Source organism: Halichoerus grypus, chromosome 2 (genome assembly GCF_964656455.1).
Source record: "Halichoerus grypus chromosome 2, mHalGry1.hap1.1, whole genome shotgun sequence".
NCBI lineage: Eukaryota > Metazoa > Chordata > Mammalia > Carnivora > Phocidae > Halichoerus > Halichoerus grypus.
The window spans coordinates 32,049,526-32,076,971 of NC_135713.1; the positions used below are offsets into that span (position 1 = coordinate 32,049,526).

General features: G+C 42.6%; 1 protein-coding gene across 1 annotated transcript in view; it reads right to left on the minus strand.

The window, feature by feature from the left end:
• Positions 1 to 10,117: 10,117 nt before the first annotated feature.
• Positions 10,118 to 27,446, minus strand: part of MROH2B (maestro heat like repeat family member 2B) — a 63,505-nt gene continuing 46,176 nt past the window's right edge. Inside the window, exons 30-42 of the mRNA XM_078066506.1 lie at positions 27,068 to 27,220; positions 21,283 to 21,440; positions 20,648 to 20,774; positions 19,889 to 20,076; positions 18,667 to 18,807; positions 18,155 to 18,266; positions 17,356 to 17,502; positions 16,932 to 17,114; positions 12,755 to 12,910; positions 12,288 to 12,422; positions 11,775 to 11,877; positions 10,679 to 10,744; positions 10,118 to 10,224 (exon numbers count right to left, since the gene is read on the minus strand). Of these exons, the coding sequence (XP_077922632.1) occupies positions 10,118 to 10,224; positions 10,679 to 10,744; positions 11,775 to 11,877; positions 12,288 to 12,422; positions 12,755 to 12,910; positions 16,932 to 17,114; positions 17,356 to 17,502; positions 18,155 to 18,266; positions 18,667 to 18,807; positions 19,889 to 20,076; positions 20,648 to 20,774; positions 21,283 to 21,440; positions 27,068 to 27,220 (1,776 nt within the window). The remainder of the gene's footprint in view (positions 10,225 to 10,678; positions 10,745 to 11,774; positions 11,878 to 12,287; positions 12,423 to 12,754; positions 12,911 to 16,931; positions 17,115 to 17,355; positions 17,503 to 18,154; positions 18,267 to 18,666; positions 18,808 to 19,888; positions 20,077 to 20,647; positions 20,775 to 21,282; positions 21,441 to 27,067; positions 27,221 to 27,446) is intronic.

Consider the following 27,446-nt stretch of genomic DNA (forward strand, 5'->3'; position numbering starts at 1 on the left):
GCACTTACAATTTGTCTTTTTATTTATTCCTGTCAGACAAAGCTCCAGATTTACACTAAAAACATCAATCACGTAGGGAAATTTGCTTTTTTAAGCCAAGGGTTAACAAGACCAGATAGAAAGACTGTTGTTGTTTGAGAAGACACGGGATGATGGTGACTAGGTGGATAGGAGAAGAAAGACAATAAAATGTTATTTTTGATTCGCAGGCCGAGGACAATTTCCTGCGAAAGGACAAACATAAAGAACTGCCCCGTTATCACTGCTATTTGCACGCATCTTTAGGAGAGGAGACTTGTACTGAATATCCAGGGGCGGGGCCTTAGGTACATAGCAGATCAGTGATGTTCAGGACAGAGATGCACTGACTTGAGGCAGAAAGCATATGTGCTGCAGAATCATTCTCTTGATGCTGATCAAGTCGGCTAGGAACACAGAGAGGTCAAGGAATTTTCTATAATCGTGAAATGGAATTTTCTCATCAAAGGCAAGTTTCCCAGACATCCTCAAGAGGAAGTGATTAACACGAAAGGCTCAGCACTGGTGTATTATTAGACTATATGCAACCCACGAGTACATTATGACAGTATTTAATAAAGGGCTCCAACTGAACTCCAAGTCTGGAAACTCTTCTCTGCACAGTTACTGAGCATTAAGAGGAACTCCTGAGGTCAGGTGTGATGTCAAACTGGACAAGCCCACTAACTGGATGATTACAGCCCTATGGGATTACATACTTTGGTATGATGACAAGGAGCCCTCCAAAGTACCTTGAGTCTCTTAAAAATATGGTGATTGGCTTTTTACTATGGACATGGTGCACAGAATTCATTAGATGTGAGAGAAGGCACCTTTGAGGAGATCTTGCCCCCAAAATTCCTCTAGACTGGTCAGGATAGGGACTTGTCTTATAGGGTTCTGTGTTTCTTGTAGCTCAGTGCATTGGCTGTTTGTGCTCAATAAAATGTCTATTTTATAGTCATGTTTCTATAGTCACATAGCTAGTTAGCAGAAGACCTAGTTTGGAAATGGCTTCCTAGGGTAATGCTCACCTTGTTTCACTGCAGTGCTGGCCTTTTTTCTGTGCTGTAGCCGTGTGGTTGTTGTTTGAGTTGTGTCTTGCCAGACGCGGGAGAGGTAATGAGCCATGTGATGTGGCCTTTGGTTCACCTGCGGGGGCTGGTATTCTGAAATACTAACTTGGCCTTAAATAGGTACACTTTGTCTTTGGTGCCATGGAAGTATGTCCCTCTTATCTCTCTTCTTTTTTTCTTTTGCATAAAGATGGCAGATTTCCTCTCACTGTCCCTGTGGAGGATTGATTAAGGGTGAAGAAGCTTGCTGTTGAGAATCATGGTAGAGAATGAGGCAGAGGACTTAAAGAAGAAACTTAGAAATTCCTGAATCTAAATAATATTGACACATAAGCCTACATTGTGGGAAAGTTAATCTTGGGATGCTGGATTATTAAGAGATCGCTGCTCCTACCTTAGCAGTGGAAGTGGCTGGAGTTGACAGTTCCCTTGGACATACACTGGGAATTATGAGCCTATGATGGACATTCTTTCCCATTTTGTTGAGCGAAAGAACAAGACTGTCTAGTCAGTTCTGGCGGCTATAACAAAACATCATGGACTGGGTGGCTGAAACAATAAACATTTAGAGGCACCTGGCTGGCTCAACGGGTAGAGCTTGTGACTCGATCTCGGGGTTGTGAGTTTGAGCCCCATGTTAGGTGTAGAGATTACTTGAAAATAAATAAGTAAACTTAAAAAATATTAAAAACTAACACACAAGCATTTATTTCTCACAGTTTTGGAGGCTGGGAAGTCCAAGATTAAGGTCCCGGCAGATTGGGTGTCTGGTAAGGAGGACTCTTCCTGGTTTGTTGGCAGCTATTTTCTTCCTGTGCCCTTACCTGGTGGAAAGACAGGGCGTTCTGGTCTCTTCCTCTCCTTCGGAGGGCACTAACCCCATTATGTGGTTCTACCCTTATGAGCTCTGACCTCATCTAAACCTAGTTACCTCCTAAATGCTTCACCTCCAAATGCCATCACATGGGGGATTAGGGTTTCAACATACAAATTTTGAGGGGATACATTTAGTCCATGACAGAGACCACAAGCTGCTGTGATTTAATTGTCAAACCTGTTGCTTCATTCACTGGGTTTGTATGGAATCTTACTTCATGAGCGTGCCTTTTTGCAATCTTGGCAAGTAATGCAAAGACGTCAAAGTAAATTTATTGAGCCAGGTACATTTTTCTCTGCGTATTGTGGGAGACATTTTTCTTTCATATTTCTCTCGTATTAGTGCTTCAAATGCCTAATACAGGTCCTAAGCAACTCAGGCTAGGACGTACGATCTCTTCTGAGAAGGAATATTGGAACCCAATCTTGGGATGTGGAAAGCAAAGACCTGACTGCCAAAAAAGAGCAGCATTAATATTTAAACCAAAAACTTCTTTGGTGCTTATTGGTGTCAGTCCCTGCGGTGAGCACTTTATATATATATTAACTCATTTAATCAGTTCAACAGCACTATGAATAAATACCGTAATTAGCTTCAATTTACAAATGAGGATGTGGAGGCATAGAGAAGCTAAGAAATTTAGTGAACCTCACACAGCAAATGGAGGAAACATGATTTGAATCCAAGCCCTTTGGTTCAGTTGATCATACTCTTCACCACTATTCTGATGTGTTACAGATGGTAATAGCACTTTGCATTGATATAAGACTTTAACAGATTCTAATATTTTTGGTATACTTGGTCTTATTCAAAATAAGCAAACATTCAGGATAAGATTTGGTTGCTGAAATAAAAAGTCAGTAGTTAATTTTTGTAACTTTTCAAAAAGATTCAGCTGTATAAAAATGATGAATTTCTCAGACTGATCTTTTAAAATGGATTGAAATAAATTTTTGGAGCTCTAGTGCTCCTTGATCTATACTGTGTGTATGGGTGTGTATGTGTTTGAATGGGTCCAGGGATATATGCACCTGAAAATGGGACTAGTAAGGTTTGACCTTGAGGATATGGAGCTTTAATAAACACTGGCTTATTTTATTAAGTAACATGTAACTTTCTAAATATTTTGGAGATTTCAAGATATCTTTCTGTTGTTGATTTCTAGTTCAGTTCTATAGCAGTTATAGAAACTGCTTTATATGATTTCAATATTTTTCAATTTATAGAGATTTGTTTTATGGCCCAAAATGTGATCTTTTTGGTGCATAATCCATGTACACTTGAAAGGAAGTTGCATTCTGTTGTTCAGTGGAGTGTTCCATACATATCAATGAGGTCAAGTTGATTGATAGTCTTGCTTAAGTCTTCTATAACCTTGTTGATGTTCAGTCTGCTTGTTCTATCAGTTATTGAGAGTGTTGACATCTCCAACTGTAAATGTGGATTTATCTATTTCTCCTTTCAATTCTATCAGTATTTGCTTCATCTATTTTGAAGCTCTGGTATTAGGCACAAAAACTTTTAGGATCATTATGTCCTCTTGATGAAGTGACCCACTTATTGTCATGAAATGTCTCTTTATCTCTGATGAATTCTTTGTGTTGAAGTCTACTTTGTCTGGTATTAATATAGCTATTCCAATTTTCCTTTGACTAGTATTAAAGTAACATATATAAGTAGTGTATATATAAGTAGAGTGTTTTAGGATTCTCCAGAGAAAGAGAACCTATCTCTCTCTCTCTCTAGATATAAAATATATGTGTATTATATGTTTATTATTAGGAGTTTTCTCAGTGATTGTGGAGGTTAAGAAGTTCCATTATCTACCATCTGCAAGCTGTAGATCCAGAAAGCCCCTGGTAAAAATTCGAGTCCACTTACGTGTGACTGCATATTACACAGAATTATCTGTAAACCAGGCCCGAGTTTTCTCTTCCTCTGTCAACTGATTATAGGGAACATCCCATGAGGTCACAGGTGCACATTGGGAGAGAGAAGGCAGTGTAGCTGGAGTAAGGATAATTCGGGTCACTTCGTCACGTAACTTGTGCCTTTAGGACCTGCTTGGGCCTGATCACTTCTATGTGATGATGGAGTGCTGCTGTGCATGCCCAACTTTATGGCTTGGTGTGTCAGATAACATCCAGTAAATGATGGGCAGCTCAGGGTGCATGGTAACTTGGTGGTCCACGATTAAGCATTTGGGCTCTACTAAGGCCTACTAGCAGGCCAAGAACTCTCTCTCAAAAGGAAAGTAGTTTTCTGTGGAGAATGGCAGGGCTTTGTTCCAAAATCCTAAGGCCCTAGACTGGGATTCCCCTATAGGGACCTGCCAAAGGCTCTACCAGCATCCCTACCTGCCGCCAACACTTCAAGCACCATTGGATGTGCTGGATCATATGGCCCTGTTGCACAGCAGCTCACAGAGCAGCCCGGATCTGCTGCAGAACCTTTTCTTATTCTATGATCCACTCAGCACTGGCATCTTTGGGGTCAGTCAGTAAATAGACTGGGGTAACATACCCAGTTGAGGAATATGTTGCCTCTAAAATCCAAAGAAGTTCAGTAGGCATTGTGCCTTTCTTGGTTGTAGGAGGGGCCAGATGCAACGACCCATCCTCCACCTTAGATAGGATATCTTGACATGCCTAGACACTGGCCTCCTAAAACTTTCACTGAGGTCCTTGAATTTAGTCAGATTTTTGTCCCACCCTCTGATATGCAAATGTTGTACCAGTAAGTCTAGACTAGCTGCTATTTCTTTCTTATTTGGTCCAGTCAGTGTAATGTCATCAATGCAATGAGTTGGTGTGTTATAGAAAAGGAAAGTGATTGAGATCTCTGTGAACTAAATAATGACATAAATTCCACTTGATCATGGTGTATGATCCTTTAAATGTGCCTGAATTTGGTTGGCTAATATTTTGTTGAAGATTTTTGCATCTGTGTTCATCAGGGATATTGGTCTGTAATTTTCTTTTCTTGTGGCTTCCTTTCTGGGTTTGGTATCAGAGTAATTCTGGCTTCATAAAATGAGTTTGGAAGTGTTCCCTCCCATCTTCCAGATGCAGTATAACTTGATTTTTCATTCAATATTTAGCTGTCTTTATTTCTTAATAAAACCTTTCTGCTGTAGTCAGGTTTCACTCTATCTAGAATGTTATAGACTAGAAAATGGCCATGCCCATAGGCCTGTCTACCCTCATCCACAGGCCTGAGCAGAACCTCCAAGGGTTGGATAAGATTTTCTTATGATTCCAATGGGATCAGGGTAAAGATAAATTCCTTTTTTTTTAAGATTTTATGTATTTATTTGAGAGAGAGAGAACTAGCCAGGAGCTGGGGGGCAGGGGTGGCAGGGAGAGGGAGAAGCAGGCTCCCCGCTGAGCAAGGATCCTGAAGCGGGGTTTGATCCCAGGACCCTGGGATCATGACCTGAGCCAAAGGCAGATGGTTAACCAACTGAGCCCCCAGGTGCCCCTAAAGATAAATTCCTATTCCCCCTCTACTCTCTGAAAAATTAAACGAGTCTTAGTTAACCTATCCTTCAGGCTAATAAACAATTCTCCAGGCTCTCCAACTCCAAGACAGGGCCGCTTTTTGACCACTGTGCAGGTAAGAAGTTGTTAGGCATTGGGCAGTTTAAGCCTCAGGATTTATCTCTGAGAATATTTGGAGAAAGTAGTAGGTAATGTAGAAGGATTTCTTATCTTGTGGTTTTTAGTGGCTCCCAAATTGAAAAAGAAGCTATGAGTCACATATATTTACAAAATTGTGCTCTCCAAATTTATCTTGCTTTCAGGATAACCACATAATTCAATAAATAAAATCCAGGACGGTTTGTCCAGAAGGAATACAAATAAGTAAGGATGTTTTGTTGGGTAAATAAAGTTTGACAAAGTAGAAGTAAGAAGCAAATACCATTTCTCATGTCACGACTTGGCCATTTTATACACACGCACACACACACACAAACACACACACATTTTTGTAACAAATCCCACTGTCTTCCCCTCAGGTTGCTCTTGACTCTATATGTTTTCTACTGTCCCAGTTTTAGGGATACCTGCCAAAAATGAGTAAGAAAGAGAAATTCCAAGAAATGATAATTCCCAGAGTGCAGCCAGATAAAATTGCTTGTCAGAAAGTTGCTCTCTGTCAGGGGCTTAGATGAAAGCTCCTGATTAGCTCACAGGTTCCTACCATGTTCAATGGACCATGTATTCTCTAGTTACATACTTAGGTAATCTAAAGGATAATGGTAGGGTTGGGGGCTAAATCTAGTAATAAAAGAACACTATTAGAAAATCTTTGTTATAATTTCAGAGTGTCTTGAGGGTTCCAGATTCTTCTGGAATCTGGTCTTGTACTTTATCTTTTAAAACTAAGGCTGTGGAGGGACAGTGCCAATTAAGCAATTCCCTGGCTTCTTACCATGGAAGTCCATTTCTTTCTTCTCATCTATGATCTTTGTTCTCCTCTTTTCTGGTAAAACTATTTTAGCAGGGTCAGCCAAGCTAAATCCCTGATTTACCAGCAGAGCCCTGGCTTTCGCTGTTGGGTCAAAGGGCAGAGTACTGAATTGCAAAACAAGTGCTCTTGAGCCCTTTAAAGAAGTGCTAGCCCATTAAGCATCTCTAGCCTAAAGTAAACACGAGTTAAAAATGATTATTTGTACAAATAATAGTGAGGCAAGCAACAGGAGTGAGGAACCTGTTAATTTCTTCAGTGGTTCTTGAACATGCTTTTCCTCCGTAACTCTAATTTCCCTGAGACCTTCCTGAAGTGTTTCTCCCTTGGGCGATATGCATGTATTTGAACCACGGAGAGTTGGAGGACTGACTGGCAAGAGAGGCTTCAAGGCAGGCTGGGGGCAACGCTGAGAGGGAGGGATTAATAGAAATAATTGTTGGGAAGAGCAAAGAGATCTAAACTGTTCCTGCCACACAGCCTGACTGTGGCTAGTGTGATGTGAGAGCAAGTCCGAAGGCTTTGATGTGTACTTCAAGGACTCTGAGGTGGCCACAGCAGGAGTACCAGCTGCTGAGCTGAGATCTTCTGACTGGGGCGGGGGTGGGGGAGCTTGGGGGGTGGGGACAGTCTCATTTTCAGCCTCCCAGGGAGGGCAGCAGCTTTCACGGGGCCAGCAACATGGCCCCATGGAGGTGGTGTAATCAGCGGGCTTTATATACCAATTGCTGAGGTTACATTAAAATTTGTGAGTCTAATGATACATCTGTTCATGTTATTAATATATATATTGTATAGATAACATTTACTTAACCATGATCCTGGGCCAGGTTTCTAAATGCTTTGCATGTACATTATTAATACATTTAATCCCCACAATAGCACCTTGAAGTAGATATTATTATCCTAATTTTACAGATGTGCTAATTGAAGTACAGAGGGGTGAGTTAAATGGTTTCCCCAAGTCACACACAGCTTGTAAGGGCTATTGCTGGGATGTGATAAAAATTTGCTGGGAATTCTTGTCAAGAGAGAATCCTTCTAAGATTAGGGTTTAGACAGATAAAATTTCAATGGCAATGTGGGTTTCATGTAGCTGTACTACCTAATTTATTTTTAAATTGAAGTACAGTTGACGCACAATGTCACATTAGTTTCAGGCGTCCAACAGTGTTTCAACAAGTCTAGATGTTATGCTGTGCTTACTACAAGTGTAGCTCCCATCTGTCCCCATGCAACACTATTACAATGCCAGGTTCTGCTTAATTTCTCTCAATCAGTGATGAGGAAGGCTCTTTGTTGGATGCTAAGAGGGGTGGAGAGTAGTAGTGGAGATATATAAATTAGTATCAGACAAAGTCCTGTGTCAGTCAATTTATACTTACGTTGAGAATGTCCTATAGTTCTGAGGTGGCTCAGCTCAAATTCTCTTAGGACTCTTTGCCCCAAGTTTGGAAACTTGTCTTGTATCTACTACTACTACTTGTATGTACTACTGTAGCTACTAGCTACATATGGCTACTTAAATTAAACTTAAAATGTTAATTCCTCAGAGTAGCTGCATTTCAAGAGTTCCATTGCCCTAGGTGGCTAGTGGCTACCATATTAGTCAGTGCAGATATAGAATGTATCCTTCACTGCAGAAAGTTTTAGTGGACAGTGCTATTTTGAAAAGTCTTTTGACTTGAGATAACCTGCCAAAAGAGGCTGAGTAAACCCATATCTCTTACTTTCTTTTTCTTGCTCTGTTTCATATATATTATGCTTGGGAATAGCTTCTGACTTCATTAAGAATTTAATGAAAGCCAATTACCCCGAAAATGCACCTACACAATTATACACTGAAATTTGCATACAACTTTGGTGGTATCATGGACTCTTCGTGTAATAGTTACCCACCGGTGCACAGCAAATTACCCCAAAACTTAGTGGCTTAAAACAACAAAGATTTATTATCTCATATAGTTTTGTGGTCCAGGAATTCAGTAGTTCAGCTTAGTGATTCTGGCTCAGGACTCTCATTAGATTAAAGTAGGGTTGCCAGGTTTAGCAAATAAAAATACAGGATGCTTGTTTAAATTTTAATTTTAGGTAAACAATAAATTCTTTCAGTGTAATAATCTTATAATTTACTGAAAAATATTCATTGTTCACCTGAAATTCAAATTTAATTGGGCATTCTGTATCTTGTCTCATAATCCAGTCATGTGTCAGCTGAGGCTTTCATCGTCCAAAAACTTTCAGACGAGGGCTCATGGATCCATTTCCAAGATGGCACATGAACATACCTAGCAAGTTAGCTCTGGCTGTTTGCAGGGGGCATCAGTTCTTTGCCACATGGAGCTCTTTTTGGACTGCTTGAGTATTTCCCTCACATGGCAGCTGGCTTCCCCCAGAGTGATTCAAGAGAGTTCAATACCATTTATGACCTTACCTTGGAAGTCACACTTTGTAATTTCTGAAGTATTGTATTGATCACACAGGTCACTTCTATTCATTGAGGGAGAGGATTAGATGAATAACAGAAGCAAGAATCACTGGGGGCCATCTTGGAGACTGGCTCCATCTTCTGGAATTTATACATGGAGTTCGTAGCCTATAAGTTCCATGACAGTAGAATTTTTCTATTTTTTTTTCTTCATAGTTGTAGCCCTGGTGGCTATAACAGTGCCTTATAAATTTTAGGCACTCAATAAATATTTGTTGAATGAATGAATAAATGGACTCAATTCAAATTCTCAGACCTAAAAGATTCCTTTGGTCCCGAGAAGGTCTTGTAGGAACAAAAGATGCTTCCCCAAAGAGGTGGAGGATGAAGATATTAGAATATAGTAATAGGAATTTGTAAAGGGATGCATCAATTTAATAATGTTCTTAATGAATGATGGTGATGGTGGTGGTGTTCAACAAGGGCCAGCCTCTGTGTTAAAAACTTCTTGTTATGTACATAACTTCATGTAGGCATTGTGAAAAAGAGTAAGGAGTTATGATTCAAATGCTGTGAAGAAGGTTAACACATGCATGTGCACACATGCACACACACATGCACAAATAGGCACACACACACACCCACCCACAAACACACCCATGCACCCATGCCATTCAAAGGAAGGAATGCTCTGGGATAACAATAGAAAGGAAACCATGAGATTTAATACAGTGTCAAAGTGGGTCTTTTGTAGAAAAGCACCTGGCATAGTCTCGACACAAAAATGACAACCTGAGAAAGAACACACAGGTTAAAGTTTATCATAAGCCTGCTTTTTAGAAAGTAAAGAGTGTGGGTTGTAATTCAAGGTGGGCAGCGATAATAAAGGACAGGGCTATGTGTGGAAATAACAGTGGTCCTCTTAATGGCAGCAGACTTGTTTCAGGTTCTGTCATTTTTTGGGATCTGTTGGGACATAAGCTTCCCAAGATAGAGGGGTAACCTGCGCAAAGGTTACGTGGCCAGCACCACTCAAATCACAGGTTATCGCTCAAGTGAATTTGTGGGATTTACTTTTTACTAATGGAAGTCGGCAGGGAGACCCTGGAGGGTAAGGAATACACCATCACTTCAAGATCCCCATGCTAGGCACCATCTCTTTCCTCAAGATGCTGTACGTTTGTAGGTTGTGAGGATGAAGACAGGAGTCAGTTGTAGAAAAAGCCTAGCAGTTTATTTCCTGATGGTTTACAGAAGGACATTTAGGTCTTTACACCTTCTCAGGAGGGTCTGCAAGGCAGCTTCGGATGCTCTCTGGACACTGATGCAGGGGTCTTGCCGAAGTGCTTGGAGCCCTGAAACAGGAAGAAAAGCAGGGTTCAGTGAACGAAGAAAGCCAAGGCTCAAGCTATGCCGCAGCTTGAGGCTCTATGTTGAGGGTCAGCTCTACGTGGAGCTGGGGGGTCCCATGCTTATGTTCTATCCCAGTGGGTAGCATTTGGATCTGCAAGCTGAGAATCTATTTTAACACTGAAATAGGGGAAGAGAAGATCCTGACCTTGTAATCAGTAGGTTTATAGACAATCAGAAAATAACAGTCTGTTGGGAATGATGCCCACAAAGGGCTGGAGCTGGGGGTTGCTTTATACTCAGGAGAAATTCCAGTTTCTAGGGAGCATTAGAGACAATCATGAGGTACTAGGATTTTCAGTTTCTGGGATAACAGGGAACTTGGTGCAGCATTAGCTTTTCTTTCTCAAAGATATGTCTTTAACAATATGCTGAGCAGAAACTAGGGTTGGTACTCACGTGTGGTCAGTTGTTCTTTGTCTAATAACTGCGCATATTGGTTGGTCAAGTTGAGAACAATGGCATCTAAAATCAACAGGGGAAACAGATACTAATTTCATTATAGAGGAAGAGGCCATGAAAAGCATGTCAGGTCAGACTCTGCACCTGGTCAGAAGTTAAGTGGTCTGGCTAGTGAATGAGCAAATTATCTGATTCTTTTTGTTACCCTAGGATGATGCCAGGGTGATGTCTCTTGGATCTTGAGTGCCATGTCTGGAAGTGGTCCCTCACCCAACATGTACTTGGGAAAGATCACGAAGTGTCCTCCCAGGGGGTGCCAGTTGTTGTCAGGGTTTCAAACATGTGCCAGATAGGATCCTTGTCTTCAGAAAGTTTACAGTGTAGCTGGAGGGATCATTCATATGATCCAATAAGAAATCCTTAGCTTTTAACTCAGTCTTAAAGGTGGCCAAGAGAGTAGGCCTGTTCATGGTGGGCTGGATTAGTTAGAATAGGCATCATGATAAAATTTAGAATTTCATAATTGAAGGATCCTCAGGGATTCACTTACATTCCTCTTTTATTTCATAGATCAGACAAAGAGGTAACACAGAGAAGTTAAGTGAATTGTCCAGAATCATATAGCAGAGCCAAGATCGGCTGGTCTCCTCACTGACACACTTTCCACTTGTATTATGTAGCTGCTAAAGCTCTCAGCTTCAACCCAGCTTGGAAGGTTTACTATGGCTTATGTTAAGGGAGGATGCAAAGGAAGCATTTAGGCATGGCAGCAGGCTTGGGCAAAGACTTGGGCAAAAGAAGGAGCGACGACTAGGAACCAGAAGAGACATGAAGGGGGAGGGTCTAATGGGAGGAGCGGGGTTTTGGGAAGTCAGAAGACGTTACAAGTTTTCATCTGCAAAAGGGAACAGGTTCCTTTGAGGGAAGATATTCCAAGATGCAGAACGAATTCCTTTCTGGCATTTTGTTGTTGTTGTTGTTGTTGTTGTCATCCCAGTCATACCCGTGTTCATGGTGGAGTAGCTTCCCGTTGAAGCAAGACTAGATGGGAAGGAGCAGATCATCTGAGTAGGGAGTGTGAATGTGCCCTCACCTGTGAGTTTGACGGCAGCACTCCGGATCATCTCCCAGTTGCTGCTGAAGAAGGTGAATGAGTGTGTGTGGAGGATCCACAGGATTTCCTGGTTTTTCTTTGCCTAAAAGAGATGGATATTACAAAGAAGACAACTGGGAAGTGATCCATTATGAAATTTGGCATCCGGTAGGTCCTACAAAAGGAAACTAAAGACCACGGACACTCACACAGCCATTAATCATTCTACTGGAAGATGTCTTATGGTTATTTCAAACCTGAATTTAATGAGAAAAGTACCGGGCCTTACGGGACTAATCAACAGGTGTGTTTCAGGAATCTCGAAGAACATAGCCCAGTCAGGACTTGAGAAAGAGCGGAAGGTAATGGGGCCAGACACCCAGAATCGTTGAGATCCTTCCAAACCAGTTCTGACTGTGGCCACAGATCCCTTGCTGTGTTGTTTGCCTTTCTGGGATCTGCCTGGACTCTGGGCTGTGCAGCGTTTGCAGGCAGCGTTTACGACACACTCACCAGTTTCACACAGAATTGCCTGTAGAAATCCCTGGCCCTTGGTAGATCCTGACCATCAAGGAGATGATCTAACACCCCATAGAGTTCCTGAAGGCCCAGGAAAGGGATGCAGATGATCAGGACATCACGGCAAGCCTAAGAAACAGAGTGTTTCAAGTCACCGTCTATAATGCTGGATCTCCTTCCGGAAGGGAAGGATGCTGCCTAGTGCTGGGAGTGGGGCAGTGGACACCAGCGATGTGAGGGGCTTAAAGTCAGTGCTGGTACCTTCCCATTTCAAAGACGGAAGAGCAATCTCAGAGAGAGAGAGCAGGCAAGAAAGAACCTAGGGTTGAAGAAGCAGTTTTCAGGTTCGGTTGAGAGAGGTGGCCTCAGATCCAGCTTCTGGACCAGCTAGACCAGACTTACTGGCACCTGCCGGCCGTGGGGGAGGAGGAGGTGCAGGTGTCTGTACGAAGGCCACTTACTGCTCCGATCTTGGGATTGGGATCCCAGAGGTGGAGAAGGAATGAAATCATGCTCTTTTTTATTTCCTCCACAAAAAAAATCTTCCACCTTCTTCCTGTTAGGGATGCCAGATTCTCAAATAAGCAGATGGCAGTCAGTCTCACATCATCCTGCTCCTGTGGTGACAGATGCATGTCATGGGTGAGTCGCCCTCACGGGCCACTCCCGGCCGGCACCCACCCCCACCCCGGCCGCCCCATGTCAGCAGAGGGAGGCTGCAACACAGGCGCCGGTGTGCTCTTGTCACAACCCCTCTGTGCGCCAAGAACGCCCTTCCATTCCTAGCAGCTCTGTACTCACACTCCGTGAGTTTAAATGGCCACGGGACTGGGGTTTAAGTGATGCTCTAGAGCTGGAGACTTGGTTTCTATCGTTGAGTAGCTACTGGGGAAACAGACCACAGGAATGGTAAACACAGAGTACTGGGGGCAAGAGGCCAGGGAGGGTTCCTGCTCATTGTGTATTTTATACAAATTAGCCTGATGGCATCACTAACCTAGAATTCTGGGGCTTCTAATCTAAATTGCCCAAGGCCCAAAACTCTTCTCTAAGATCCCAAATACTTTCCAATGGGATTAAAGGCAGCTCAGAAGTTTGGGCTCTGGGTCTCGGAGACAGAGAAGAAACAAACAAGTGCCTAGCCCTACGCTTGCATCTGTGAAATTTTGGAACCTCCTTGCTTGTTGTCCAGCATGGTAGATAATGATTTTAAGAACCAAAGGGTGAGGTGGTGGAGAAAGATGGCCTCCTGTTATCCCAGCTACTTTGCTGATACTGATCAGAGTTCTAACAAACACTGGATTTTCTGGAGGTTTTTCTTTCTTTTTTTCCCTCCCAGGTCTAGCAAACTAGTTTAGAATACCCATATAAAGGCAGAGGGATGAAGAGAAAAGTCGTCCTGAGTCGCAGAATATTATTTTGGATTAGCAATAGACAAGGGCCAATGAAAAGCATCCCCATGAATATGAGGAAAAGAAGAGAGAGTAGTATTAATTTTGATGGCAAGGTAGAATGTGTCAGAAATGGGCACATAAACAAAAAAGCCACAGAAAAGGAAGTTAATAAAGATCTTCCAGAAAATATAAAGATGGCTGGTTGGGACAAGGCCAGAAAAGTTAAATGAATACATGAGACATGACCTCATATCATAGAAATGGAAGTAGAAATGTTTAAATGTACTAAGAATGAGGTCAGGATATATTTCTATTTATTTAAAAGATTATTTATTTACTTATTTGTGAGAGAGAGCATGAGTGAGTGTGAGCGGGGAAAGGGTAGAGGAGTAGGGAGAGGGATAGGGAGTGAATCTCAAGGAGAATCCCTGCTGAGCATGGAACCCAATGTGGGGCTCAATCTCACAACCCTGAGGTCATGACCTGAGCTGAAACCAAGAGTCGAACGCTTAACCAACTGAACCACTCAGGCACCCCTATTTATTTATTTATAAAAGATTTTATTTTTAAGTAATCTCCACACCCAACGTGGGGCTTGAACTTAAAACTCTGAGATCAAGAGTTGCATGCTCTGCTGACTGAGCCAGCCAGGTGCCCTAAAAGGTCTCTTTTCATTTTATTTTTTAAAAAAGATTTATTTATTTATTTATATGACAGAGAGAGAGGGAGAGAGAGAAAGAGGGAGGCAGAAGGAGAAGCAGTCTTCCCGCTGAACAGAGAGCCCGACTCGGGGCTCGATCCCAGGACCCCAGGATCATGACTTGAGCTGAAGGCAGATGCTTAACCGACTGAGCCACCCACAGGCACCCCAAAAGGTCTCTTTTTAGAAAAAGAAAACAGACCAATTACAAAACACCAAAAAGGTAGAAAGGTATTTACTTTTTTCAAAATCTTTTAAATTTTCTGAAATCAAATGATGGGACCTAATGATAGGTCAAGGAATGATAGGAAAAAGCAGAAAAAAAGCAGCAAACCTGTTGTGGGTGCTGAGATACTAGAGTTTAGTGTCCTTGTTTCGAGTTGAGAAAATGGAGTCACACAGAGTAAGGTGATTGCTCGGGGTTGGTGCAGGGGCAGGAGTGAACAGGGCGCGGTGCGTGGGGTGGCCACCATATTTTCTGTTCTACCATTTCGTTGGAGTGTCACCATGTTTTGAGAATTCCAAGAAAGTGCTTAAATATTGAAAGAAAGGGAGGAGGGAAGAAACTTGGAGATGACAGAATTGTATGCTTAATCTATAGAAAACTATTGGGGCTAAGTTTCATAAAGTATAGTTCAATTTACTTGTGGGAAGAGAGCATTAGCAGAGAATGAGTAGCATGTCATTACTAAGTCCTAAGTTTTTTTCTTTATCAAGACTTCACTTTTATACAAAAACGATGGAACTGATACCTATTGGGGATGAGAAAGTTCTAACCTCACAACCCAGCAAGACTTTAGAATTTTTTCCTTCCGCATAAGACTGAGAAACATTATCTTGACCACAAAACTCATAGGTGATTATTGGAGGCTCAGATCCAAGAGAACTATCATCACTGGATCCACAACAACCCCAGGGAAGCTAACAAACAGGTGGGGCGCTGTAGGGGTGACTTCAGCCCTTTGCTGTCAAAGATTGTCATCAATTATCTGTGTAATGAAAAAAGGAACATCTTTGTTATTTTACAGAAGGTACTATATTGAGTGGGAGCCAAGTAAGCAGTTTTGAGGACAAGATGAGAATTAAAAGGAATGTTGATACATTGGAGAAAGTAGCTGGACACAAGCAGAAAGCTGCTTTCAAAGGCCAGGATTAGGCTAGCAAGGAAATAACGGAAACTGAAAAATACACAACTGGAGAATTATCGACTGTGGGCATATATTGCAGACTAAAATCTAGAAGCCTATGTCGTTAACAAATTGCCAAGGAGTCAGGAAGAAAGGGCAAGATTTAAAAAAAAAATTGGAGTGGATAAATAGGAAAAAATCAGACCTGAGAGGGAATTTTTCTTTAGGTTGTCTTCAGTACTTTGCAGGCCACATCTAGAGACACAACAGAGTTGCTGGCTTGTAAAATATTTAAAGAGCTGAAAAATTAGGTTTATGATGAATAATGGAGGAAATGAAGACTTTTCAGTCTGGAGACTGGAAGGTAGAAAGGTAATTTAATCAAGCCTTAATGTTTAAGAGGAGGAAACCAGCAGTTTTCCATCTCCTCTGACAACACAACATGAGGAAAGAGGTCTCGATCACAAAAATGTATGTAAGTTGGAGGGGAAATAGATTTTTACTCTGATGACAATGAATAAACCAAAATAAATAATAAAATCTAGTTTTCCGGGAGGTACAAAGGAAAATGACCTTCCTTTGCCTGGGGTCACTGACTAATCTTTTTTTGAATTGATTTCTAGGCTGTTGACTAGATTGGGGGTTTTACAGAAGCTTTTTCTGTGAAAGGCCAGACAGTAAATAATTTAGACTTTGGGGGCCATATGGTTTCTGTAACAACTAATCAATTCTGCAGATGAAGTGTGAAAGCAACCATAGACAATATGTAACTGATGAGCATGGATGTGTGCCAATGAAACTTCATTGACGAAAAGATGCTCTGGGCAGCATTTGGCCCTCTGGCTGTGGTGTATCCTGACTCCTAGATTAAATGAACCACGCAAGCATTTTGAACCTTTGCATCTTGGACGTGGAGAAGAGTGTTGGAGGTGAGAAGACCTTTATTTGGGCCCTTGCTCTCTGTTGAGTACTGGCATAATTTGTGGGAATGAGACAGGGAAGAGAGGAAAGCTACCAAAAGGCATTATTAAGGAGTGTATTTCCCTTATGGGCAAGTGGGCTCAATCCTTCTGACAGAGGAGGAAGCTGAGAAGTTTATTTGCAAACTTACATTTCTTGTTGTTCTAGGGTTCTCCCCCAACATGTCTGCATAACCCCCCCCCAGCCCCGCCCTGCTCAGAGCGATCGTGATTTCCCAGCCAGAGAGTCCCCTCAGGAGTCCCCTCAGGCAGAGGGAGAGCCAGGAAGCCAGCAGCCTGCACGGGAACTGTACCAATGATCTCTGCGCTGGGGATGCACAGTGGGAAGGCCAAGGAAGAGAGATGGGACAGCGACTTTGCCTGCTACAAGAACTACCTGAATCTCTCTCTGTTCATTCACTTCTGGGGAGGGAAGATTCCTGAACAGGCTCACTTACGTCTTCAAAGAAGGTTCTTGTTTGCAGCACTATCTCTTTGAAGTAGAAGCTCACGTCTCGGTCTGTGAGCAGTTCCAGGATCTTTTTTAGAGCCTTCAAGCTTTCACAGACGACTTCGGTGCGGGCCAGGTGATACAGGCCTCTGATGACAGATTCTAATATTATCTGCTTATGCTTCTTCACCTATTTTGAAATAAGGTCTCTTAATCTCGAAAACTGTTCTACGTGCAGGTGGACGAGGGTAGGGGACTCCCAGCAAGGAAATTAGAATTCTGTTAGGGTCACAGTTTCTTCAACCTGAGAGATACCACTGTAACAATTTATTTGGATTTTTACTTAATTACTATGCAGCCACGAGGTGTGGGTTAGTAAATCATTATTTTCAACTCTACTTGCATGTCTCCCCGCCCCATACTCCTTTTACCTTGTGAGGGGCTCCATAAGCTGTATTACCAAGTCCTCGGATGGCCATTTGCCTCAACGTGGCATTGGAGTCCCAGGCACTCTGATCCATGAGGATCAGCACTTCCCGTAGATTCCCATGCTTCCAAAGGATTGGCTCCTTCACGAGCTGAAAACAACCACTTCGCCCCTTTAGTGAAGGGAGTGGCCTCCCTCCAGGACAGTGACGAGTGCATCATAGATACAATGAAAGTGTAGGGTCCAGCCACTCATGAAGTGGAGGAGGAAGCCCTACATTGCATTTTTACTCGATTTTTAGCCCTGGGGTGAATCAGCAAGTGTTGCAGAAACTAATCTCTAGATACGAGCAGCCCCCAGGTCAAGGTTACGTGGTGACAAGAACCACGAGACATAGTTAAGAAGAGGTTTTCTAATCGAAATGGAAAAATGGGAAAACAGGAGTTACTGACAATGTTCCTTCCCTGGGTCGGCTGGGACAACCTTTGTGCCAGGGTGTGAGGTGACAATAATATACCATTGATTACTTTTTATTTTGTCCCTGTCATAGTTATTCTCCAGGCTTCTCTGTCCTGGGAGGGTTGGTTTCTGCAGACCGGAGCGAAGGAAGAGGTTGGGGGTGGGTTCTTTTTTTCCCTCTCTCATTCCCTGCTCGGGTACCATATTTCTGGCAGTGACTGGGGCTCTCCACTCCCCAAGCTCCCCCGAAGGGCCAGCTCCCACTGAACTCTTGACCCTGAGAGAAACACCCCCAAGGGGACCCAGAGAGCCTGCTGAGCAGTGACGTGGCCGCTTTCTCTTGCCTCAGAGAAGAAAGCTGTGCCGGTGACCCGGTAGTTCTCCGAGGAGGAGGTGAGAGATGAGAAGAGTTGCTCCATGATCTCCAGTATGATGCCACGTTGCTGCACGGTGCTCCTAGAAAACGCAAGGCTCCAGTTGTCGCAGAGACTTTGTTCTTTCTAAACAATGGAGGACATTTTGGTCTATTTCTCTCTCAGGAAAATAAATGATCTAAAAGGGGATGTTCGACAGAAGAGCGCTAATGCTTCAACTTGAAAATAGCTTATCCAAGTGCCCAGTCTAGGTGCAGTTTTCCTACCACTGTTCACTGCATCACTATATTTTGGGGGAGTGGTGGGATCTGGGCTGCTCCCGCCATCTCTTCCCACGTCCCTTTGCTCTTTCTTCCTTGTTTTTCCTCCTGGACTATAAGTCCTTAGTGAGTCCACTGCTCCAGTGAAGCTGTCTACATTGCATTTTTACTCGATTTTTAGTTTTCTCCTTTGTGTCCAGTTCTAGAAGGCCCGCCCGTTACCTGGCCAGTGCACACACTCCTACATGGTGGGTACTGGGACTGCTGAGGAGGGTCCACAAGTTGTCCCCCTCATCAGATTCCTTGGCAAGGCCTTCTTTCATGGCTTGGGCTTGCACACACTTCAGAGTCACCGTCGAGAGCCTGAAGGAGACAGTCGGCATCACAGAAGTAAGCCAGCCCCACGCAGGGAAGTGTGAATCCCCAAGTTCACTCTGTCTGTTCCCCACAAGGTTCCCTCACTCCTGGATGAAGGGACACCATGCAAGGGGAAAAACCGACTGCCTGATCTCACACTTTGATTTGGGGTCAGAGGGGACACGGAGATTATCTGAACCAGTAAGTAAAATGCCACAAAACCTCATCAACCTCTCAGGAGAAAATAAAGCCCAAAGGATGGAACGTGCAAACTCCTCTCTTTTGCTTATTCTCAAACAGCCCTTCCGGAACCAGGACGCGTCTCACAGTGGATGATGTGTCGCGACGGCTGGCCAGACAGTGGTCGTGCTGTAGTCAGGAGGACGGGTGCAGGCCCGGGTACGTGCGTGGATGGAGGCAGGGCCCTTGATACCGCTGTCATTTTAGTGAAGGGACATATATTAATGGAACTACACGTGTTGGGCCTAAATGCTGCTTAGAATGTCTTTCGAAAGATTCATTTGACACTGGAATAAAAAGTTATGCAAAAGGACAAGGAAACAGAGCCTTGCGATAGAGGATAAAAATCTATACCTAATCATTTTAAAAGAGCTCTTTGAATAAATATATAGCAAACATTTGAAAGTATAAGAAAGCATTGATTCATGGCTTAGTTGGGATTCTTTCTTTCTTTTTCAATAATACACAAAATAATTTTGCTTCCTTCAATGGGTGACGTCTTCAGTTTGATAAAATATGGTGTCAATTTTTATTTTTCTTCTTTCCTTGGTGGCCTATATCACAGAATTCCAGCCTTCCTTGAAGGGTCTCAGTGAGAGAAAACAAATGAAACAGGCTCTATGGAAGCCCACAGAGCAGCTATTCTTTGTTCCGGGACCGTTCTGGGCAGCGACCCTGGGGCCTGGCTCAGGGAAGAAGAGTACCAAGGGCTCAAGGTCAGCGGAGCCTTGTTTGCTCCTGGGTAGTGGAGGCCACAGCAGAAGGCATAGGCCTTGACTGCCATGGCCCCTCGTCTAGCGTCTGGGATCCCGACAGCTGGGGAGGGCCCTCCTGCCTGGCCATGTACCTGCAGGGGTCTGCGGTCTGCTGCCGTTCTCCCTGCTGCATTACTCGCCGTCTGTGGCTCCAGAGGGAAGTGGGCATTTTCTGGCCCAGTGTGCAGCTGACCAGCTTCAGGAGAAGAGTGAACACCTCCGGGTACAAGGTGGTGATAGGCGTGCCTGTTGATACCACTTCATACATAGCACAGGCCACCTGAGGGGAGAGAGGACCCCGCGGTCAAGCAGGCCCCTTTCCTCCCAGGACATCTCCCGGGCCTGATCTTCAAGTTTGTTTTTCTCCCCAGAGGATTGCTTTCCAAGGTGACCACACTCATGGTAAAAACAAAGCAAAACAGAGCAAAACAAAAATAAAAACAGCCTGAAAAGAGAGGGTGAATTTGTCTGGAAACTTCTCAACTCAGAATGTGTTTCTCTCTCAGGACTGCCATGTTGGGCAGCTCCAAATTCCAGGGGGGAACCAGTCAGGTTAAATGAAATCTTTTCCAGCACTGACGTCTTTCAAAAGGGTGCTTTTGGATCTCTTGAAGACAAATTTGGAAATACAGATACACGGATTTTCTTTGAGATGATGAGAAATTTGGTTCTAAAAGTGACAGCCGCAGACAAAATTGCCACCATATTTGTCGAATCTAAGCTGGAGTTGATTTAAAATCAGAGTATGAGAGGGGAAGAAGTATGATTAATGCTACGTCACCAAGTTCCAGGTGGGGACAGACCATGGAGTGGGACGCTATTCCAGGCATGTGATGGGTTGTCCAACTCACTGAAATCGCCTCCATCCCGGCTAGGTCATCTTCTAATTCATTCTCAAGTTTGTCTGTTAAGGCTCTCAAGAGCTTACCACTGGAGGCTGTGTTCTCAGCCAGAGCCTTCCACAATGTCTTTGTGTCCCTAGAGTGGTAAGGCAGGAAGCTGATAAGAAACAACTCTTTGGATTATGAGTGTTTTCATCTGTTCCCCTCTAAAACAACATTATGACTAATCAAAATTTCAAGGACAGATAGAGATGCTAACATGCCTGGAAATAAGAAGGATGTGTGATTTAACAGTCCAGCATTCTGGACGTGGGTGACTTAGGTTTGTTGATGTCCATTAAGGCAGAAACCTCTCCCATAGGTGTATTCTAGGCAACCAGAAAGAGGAGAAATACTCATTTTTCTAATACTCATTTATTCCTATGATGAATTTTTTTAAAAAAAATCTCATCATTTAATGAGGATATGTATATGAAAAACACTTGGAGAAATGTCCCTTGTGATTCAAACACCATTTTTGAAATTATTATTTAGGTGAGATGTTCTCAACCTTTGTTTTTGCTTTCTTTCTCTCAAACCACCAATTCTTCCTCAATGCAGATTAGCCTTTCCTAGGAGAATGGACCGGCTCAGTTAGAATCTACCTGTCAAAGGGCAGAGGCTTCTGTAAAAGGTTGGCAACAACTGCGTCCATGTGAAAGCTGGCGATCTGAGAGACGGCTTCCAGCATAAACTGAAAACTTTCTTCCTTTTGCCTGAGGACTGGCATGTGATGGTAAATCATGCTCAAGATCTCCAACAGCTAAAAGAAAAAAACAAAAAGCCAAATCAAACAGGAAGTTGCCATTTTTCCTCTACATGAATGACTTAGGACACATACAGTCAGCATATTATTCATGGGTGGTTGATGAATTATAAACCAGGTTAAAAATAATAATCAATTCTGCATGACCTATCTCTTACTCAGGGGGATTCTAGCTATACTGGGTGTTTATTCTTAAGTCGACGTAGCAAATATTTGGTGAAAGGCTGCATTAGGCCAAATATTGTGCTAGGCACTGTGGGGAATTTACCAAAGATGAATAAGATGCGGCCCTTTCTCAAAAGGAATCAGTATTCTAATAAAGAATGTTAGCCATACTGGGTGATGGACATTGGGGAGGGCATGTGCTATGGTGAGCGCTGTGAACTGTGTAAGACCGATGAATCACAGACCCGTACCTCTGAAACAAATAATACATTATATGTTAAAAAAAAAAAAAGAAGAAGATAGCAGGAGGGGAGAAAGGATGGGGGCAAAATCGGAGGGGGAGACGAACCATGAGAGACTATGGACTCTGAGAAACAAACTGAGGGTTCTAGAGGGGAGGGGGTAGGGGGATGGGTTAGCCTGGTGGTGGGTATTAAAGAGGGCACGTATTGAATGGAGCACTGGGTGTTATATGCAAACAATGAATCATGGAACACTACATCAAAAACTAATGATGTAGTGTATGCTGATTAACATAACATAAAAAAAAAAAAAAGAATGTTAGCCATGTACCCAAAGGCCTGTGCAAAAGGCAATGTACGGCAAGTGGTATATAGGATGTTCACAGGACTGATAGGGGAATCTGGGAGTAACTGAGGTCACTTTGGACGGACATCTGGTCTGAGTCTTGAAGGATAATATAGCAATCTCAAAAGGCAAGGTGGAGATGGCGGGGAAAAGTCATCCTCGTCAGAAAGAAGAATACAGATAAAGATGTAAAATAAAAAAAAGCACGAGAATAGATAAAGCACAGAAGATTTTTAGAGCAGTGAAACCATTCTGTATGTTACTGCAATGCTGGATACATGCAATTATGTATTTGTCAATGCCAAGAGTGAACCTTAATGGAAACTATGGACTTCAGGTGATAATGATGTGTCGATGTAGGTTCACTGATTGTAGCAAATGTACTACTCTGGTGTGGGGTGTTGATAGTGAGGGAGGAGGCGTATGTGTGGGGAGAGAGGTATATGGCTATCTGCTCTATTTTGCTGTGAATCTAAAACAGCTCTTAAAAAAATCTATATAAAAAAATAGCAGGAGATCATGAGCCCGAGCAAATATGGTGAAGATTTCTGGAATAGGAGAATGGTCCAGTTTGGAACACAGAGAAAATGAGGGTGATAAAAGAAGATAACTTGATAGAAAATATGAAGCCAGATCCTAGAGAAAACTGAAGGGCGCCCTTCCAAATTTGGGTGTTAATCTGTGGGCAGTAGGGAATGATATTATACATTTGGATTTTAGATGTGGAGAAGGGCAAGTCTCTCTGCTAAAGTAACTTTGCTTTTAGTAGATACTTCTCTTATTTATTTTGGGCAGACATTTTTAGGTTAAACAATACATTTCCTCTGAATTATAATTCCTTAAACATAAATATCTGGCAAGTATGATTACCACAGAGTCCCATTTCAATGATGTTAGGAGAGGATTTAGGTGCTAAACACACAAATACGACATTCCAAATTTATAAGCCTTTGATTCTTTCATGTTTGGCCTAGTGCCTGCCATAGTATGCACTCAATAAATATTTCTGGGGGTGCCTGGGTGGCTCAGTTGGTTGGAGGTCTGACTCTTGGTTTCAGCTCAGGTCATGATCTCAGGGTCGTGGGATTGAGCCCCACGTTGGGCTCTGTGCTCAGAGGGGAGTCTGTTTGGGGATTCTCTCCCTCTGCTCTCCCCCCAACTCACGTGCTCTTTCTCTCTCTCTGAAATAAATAAATCTTTAAAAAAATAAATGTTTTTGCCTTTAAAGAAGAATTAATACCTATTCTTCTGAAACTGTTCCAAAAAAATAGAAATGGAAAGAAAACTTCCAAACTCTTTTTATGATGCCAGCATTACCTTGATCCCAAAACCAAAGACTCCATCAAAAAGGAGAACTACAGACCAATATCCCTGATGAACATGGATGCAAAAATTCTCACCAAAATACTAGCCAATAGGATCCAACAGTACATTAAAAGGATTATTCACCACGACCAAGTGGGATTTATTCCTGGGCTGCAAGTTTGGTTCAACATCTGCAAATCAATCAACGTGATACAACACATTAATAAAAGAAAGAACAAGAATGATATGATCCTCTCAATAGATGCAGAAAAAGCATTTGACAAAGTACAACATCCTTTCTTGATCAAAACTCTTCACAGTGTAGGGATAGAGGGTACATACCTCAATATCATAAAAGCCATCTATGAGAAACCCACAGTGAATGTCATTTTCAATGGGGAAAAACTGAGAGCTTTCCCCCTAAGGTCAGGAACATGGCAGGGATGTCCACTATCACCACTGCTATTCAACACAGTACTAGAAGTCCTAGCCTCAGCAATCAGACAACAAAAAGAAATAAAAGGCATCCGAATCGGCAAAGAAGAAGTCAAACTCTCACTCTTTGCAGATGATATGATACTTTATGTGGAAAACCCAAAAGACTCCATCTCAAAACTGCTAGAACTCATACAGGAATTACTAAAGTGGCAGGATATAAAATCAATGCACAAAGATCAGTGGCATTTCTACACACTAACAACAAGACAGAAGAAAGAAATTAAGGAGCCGATCCCATTTAAATTGCACCCAAAACCATAAGATACCTAGGAATAAATCTAACCAAAGAGGCAAAGAATCTGTACTCAGAAAACTATAGAATACTCATGAAAGAAATTGATGAAGACACAGAGAAATGGAAAAAGGTTCCATGCTCATGGATTGGAAGAGCAAATATTGCAAGAATGTTTATGCTGCCTAGAGCAATCTACACATTTAATGCAATCCCTATCAAAATACCATCCACTTTTTTCAAAGAAATGGAACAAATAATCCTAAAATTTGTATAGAACCAGAAAAGACCTTGAATAGCCAGAGGAATGTTGAAAAAGAGAAGCAAAGCTGGTGGCATCACAATTCCGGACTTCAAGCTCTATTACAAAGCTGTCATCATCAAGACAGTATGGTACTGGCACAAAAACAGACACATAGATCAATGGAACAGAATCCAGAGCCCAGAAATGGACCCTCCACTCTATGGTCAACTAATCTTTGACAAAGCAGGAAAGAATGTCCAATGGAAAAAAGACAGTCTCTTCAACAAATGGTGTTAGGAAAATTGGACAGCCACATGCAGAAGAATGAAACTGGACCATTTCCTCACACCACACACAAAATTAGACTCAAAATGGATGAAAGACCTAAATGTGAGACAGGAGTCCATCAAAATCCTAGAGGAGAACACAGGCAGCAACCTCTTTGACCTCAGCCGCAGCAACTTCTTCCTAGAGACATCGCGAAAGGCAGGGGAAGCAAGAGTAAAAATGAACTACTGGGACTTCATCAAGATAAAAAGCTTTTGCACAGCAAAAGAAACAGACAAAACCAAAAGACAACCGACAGAATGGGAGAAGATATTTGCAAATGACATATCAGATAAAGGGCTAGTATCCAAAATCTATAAAGAACTTATCAAACTCAACACCCAAAGAACAAATGATCCAATCAAGAAATGGGCAGAAGACATGAACAGACATTTTTCCAAAGAAGACATCCAAATGGCCAACAGACACATGAAAAAGTGCTCAACATCGCTCGGCATCAGTGAAATCCAAATCAAAACCTCAATGAGATACCACCTCACACCAGTCAGAATGGCTAAAATTAACAAGTCAGGAAACGACAGATGTTGGAGGGGATGCAGAGAAAGGGGAACTATCCTACACTGTTGGTGGGAAGGCAAGCTGGTGCAGCCACTCTGAAAAACAGTATGGAGGTTCCTCAAAAAGTTGAAAATAGAGCTACTGTACGACCCAGCAATTGCACTACTGGGTATTTACCCCAAAGATACAAATGTAGTGATCCGAAGGGGTACGTGCACCCCAATGTTTATAGCAGCAATGTCCACAATAGCCAAACTATGGAAAAAGCTTAGATGTCCATCAACAGATGAATGGATAAAGAAGATGTAGTATATATATACAATGGAATATTATGCAGCCATCTAAAAACATGAAATCTTGCCATTTGCAACGACGTGGATGGAACTAGAGGGTATTATGCTAAGCAAAATAAGTCAATCAGAGGGCGCCTGGGTGGCTCAGGCGTTAAGCGTCTGCCTTCGGCTCAGGTCGTGATCCCGGGGTCCTGGGATCGAGCCCCGCATTGGGCTCCCTGCACTGCGGGGAAGCCTGCTTCTCCCTCTCCTACTCCCCCTGCTTGTGTTCCCTCTCTCGCTATGTCTCTCTCTGTCAAATAAATAAATAAAATCTTTAAAAAAAAAATAAGTCAATCAGAGAAAGACAAGTATCATATGATCTCACTTATATGTGGAATTGAAGAAACAAGAGGAATGCTGAAAAAGAAAATGTGAAGATCATGGGTGAAGGGAGGGAAAAATGAAACAAGATGAAACCACAGAGGGAGACAAACCATAAGAGACTCTTCATCTCAGGAAAGAAACCGAGGGTTGCTGGAGTGGTGGGGGGTGGGAGGGGTGGGGTGGCTGGGTGATGGACATTGGGGAGGGTATATCCATGGTGAGTGCTGTGAATTGTGTAAGACTGATGAATCACAGACCTGTACCCCTGAAACAAATAATACATTATATGTTAATAAAAAATAAATATTTTTGAAAAAACTGGTTGGAGAGTAATTAGCACAGAAATAATTTCTAAAGGTCAGACATTGGAGAATTCTTTAATTTAGGGTGGTTGACCCTGGGATATGAGGACCATAACTTTCAAGTATTTCCCTTGAGGTGACTTCATTGAGTTAAAGATTCTCTTTCTCCTTATTAAAGTTTGAATTGCTTGAATTCTGCTTCTGACCTCAAGGGAGAGAATAGAGCATCTCCATTTGGAGCTCTTAACCAAGCTTCCTGAATTCAAATCTTCTTCACGCTAACTCTGCAGCTGGGAGCAAGGATTGAGGACTTTCCCCCAATCAGTTCTCCAGTGATAGCCTTCCTTACCAGAAAACCAACCCTAAAGGTGTGTGGAAGAGCAGCTTGAAGAGTGGCAGTGGGATTAGAAACTCTACTGGCTCTTATTGGCTATTCCAAAGGAAATCCACACAGTCACCCTCCTCCTTACAGATCTAACAATCCAGTTTTCCAGAACCCAAATGCCCTTATTCAGAGCTGCTGTCTCTGGCCAGAGAGCAACAGTTGGGCAAGTTTTTGTTTTTTTTTTAAATCACAGACTAGAGAGGCAATTGAAACAGGTTGAGACAGGCACTCAACATGAGCCTGGTTGTTAGTACATAACCTGGGTCTCTGAGGAGGTCTCCTGAGGCTGTGCATGCTCTTGCCTATTGCCCATCAGAGGACAAGCTGAGAAATGGCAACCAATGTGGCATTTCAGAAGTGTTAGAATTCTGCTCAGTGGTCAGACTGGCTATCAGTTCACCTGTTCTTCCAAAGCAGCTCCGTGTTCCTTCAGGATCACGATCATCCATATGCCACAGGCCTGGGTACAGGTGGAGTTAAGGCTCTCCAGACCATCCAGGGTTTCCTCCAGGAACATTAGAATTTCTTCAACTGGGATGAGTTTACTGACAATCTGAGAATGTACGCAGAAAGATTCATGTTATCAACCACCTCACTACATACAACATGCTGCTACTGTTTTAGGATATCGGAAACCATTGGAATTTCCAAACAGCTAACCCATGACTAGGGTATAGAAATGACAGAAAATACAAAAAGTGACATAGACATTACCCTGAAACTCTAGGCAGACTTTTCCTGGGGTTGCTCTTTTATTATTTTATATTTATTGAATCCCA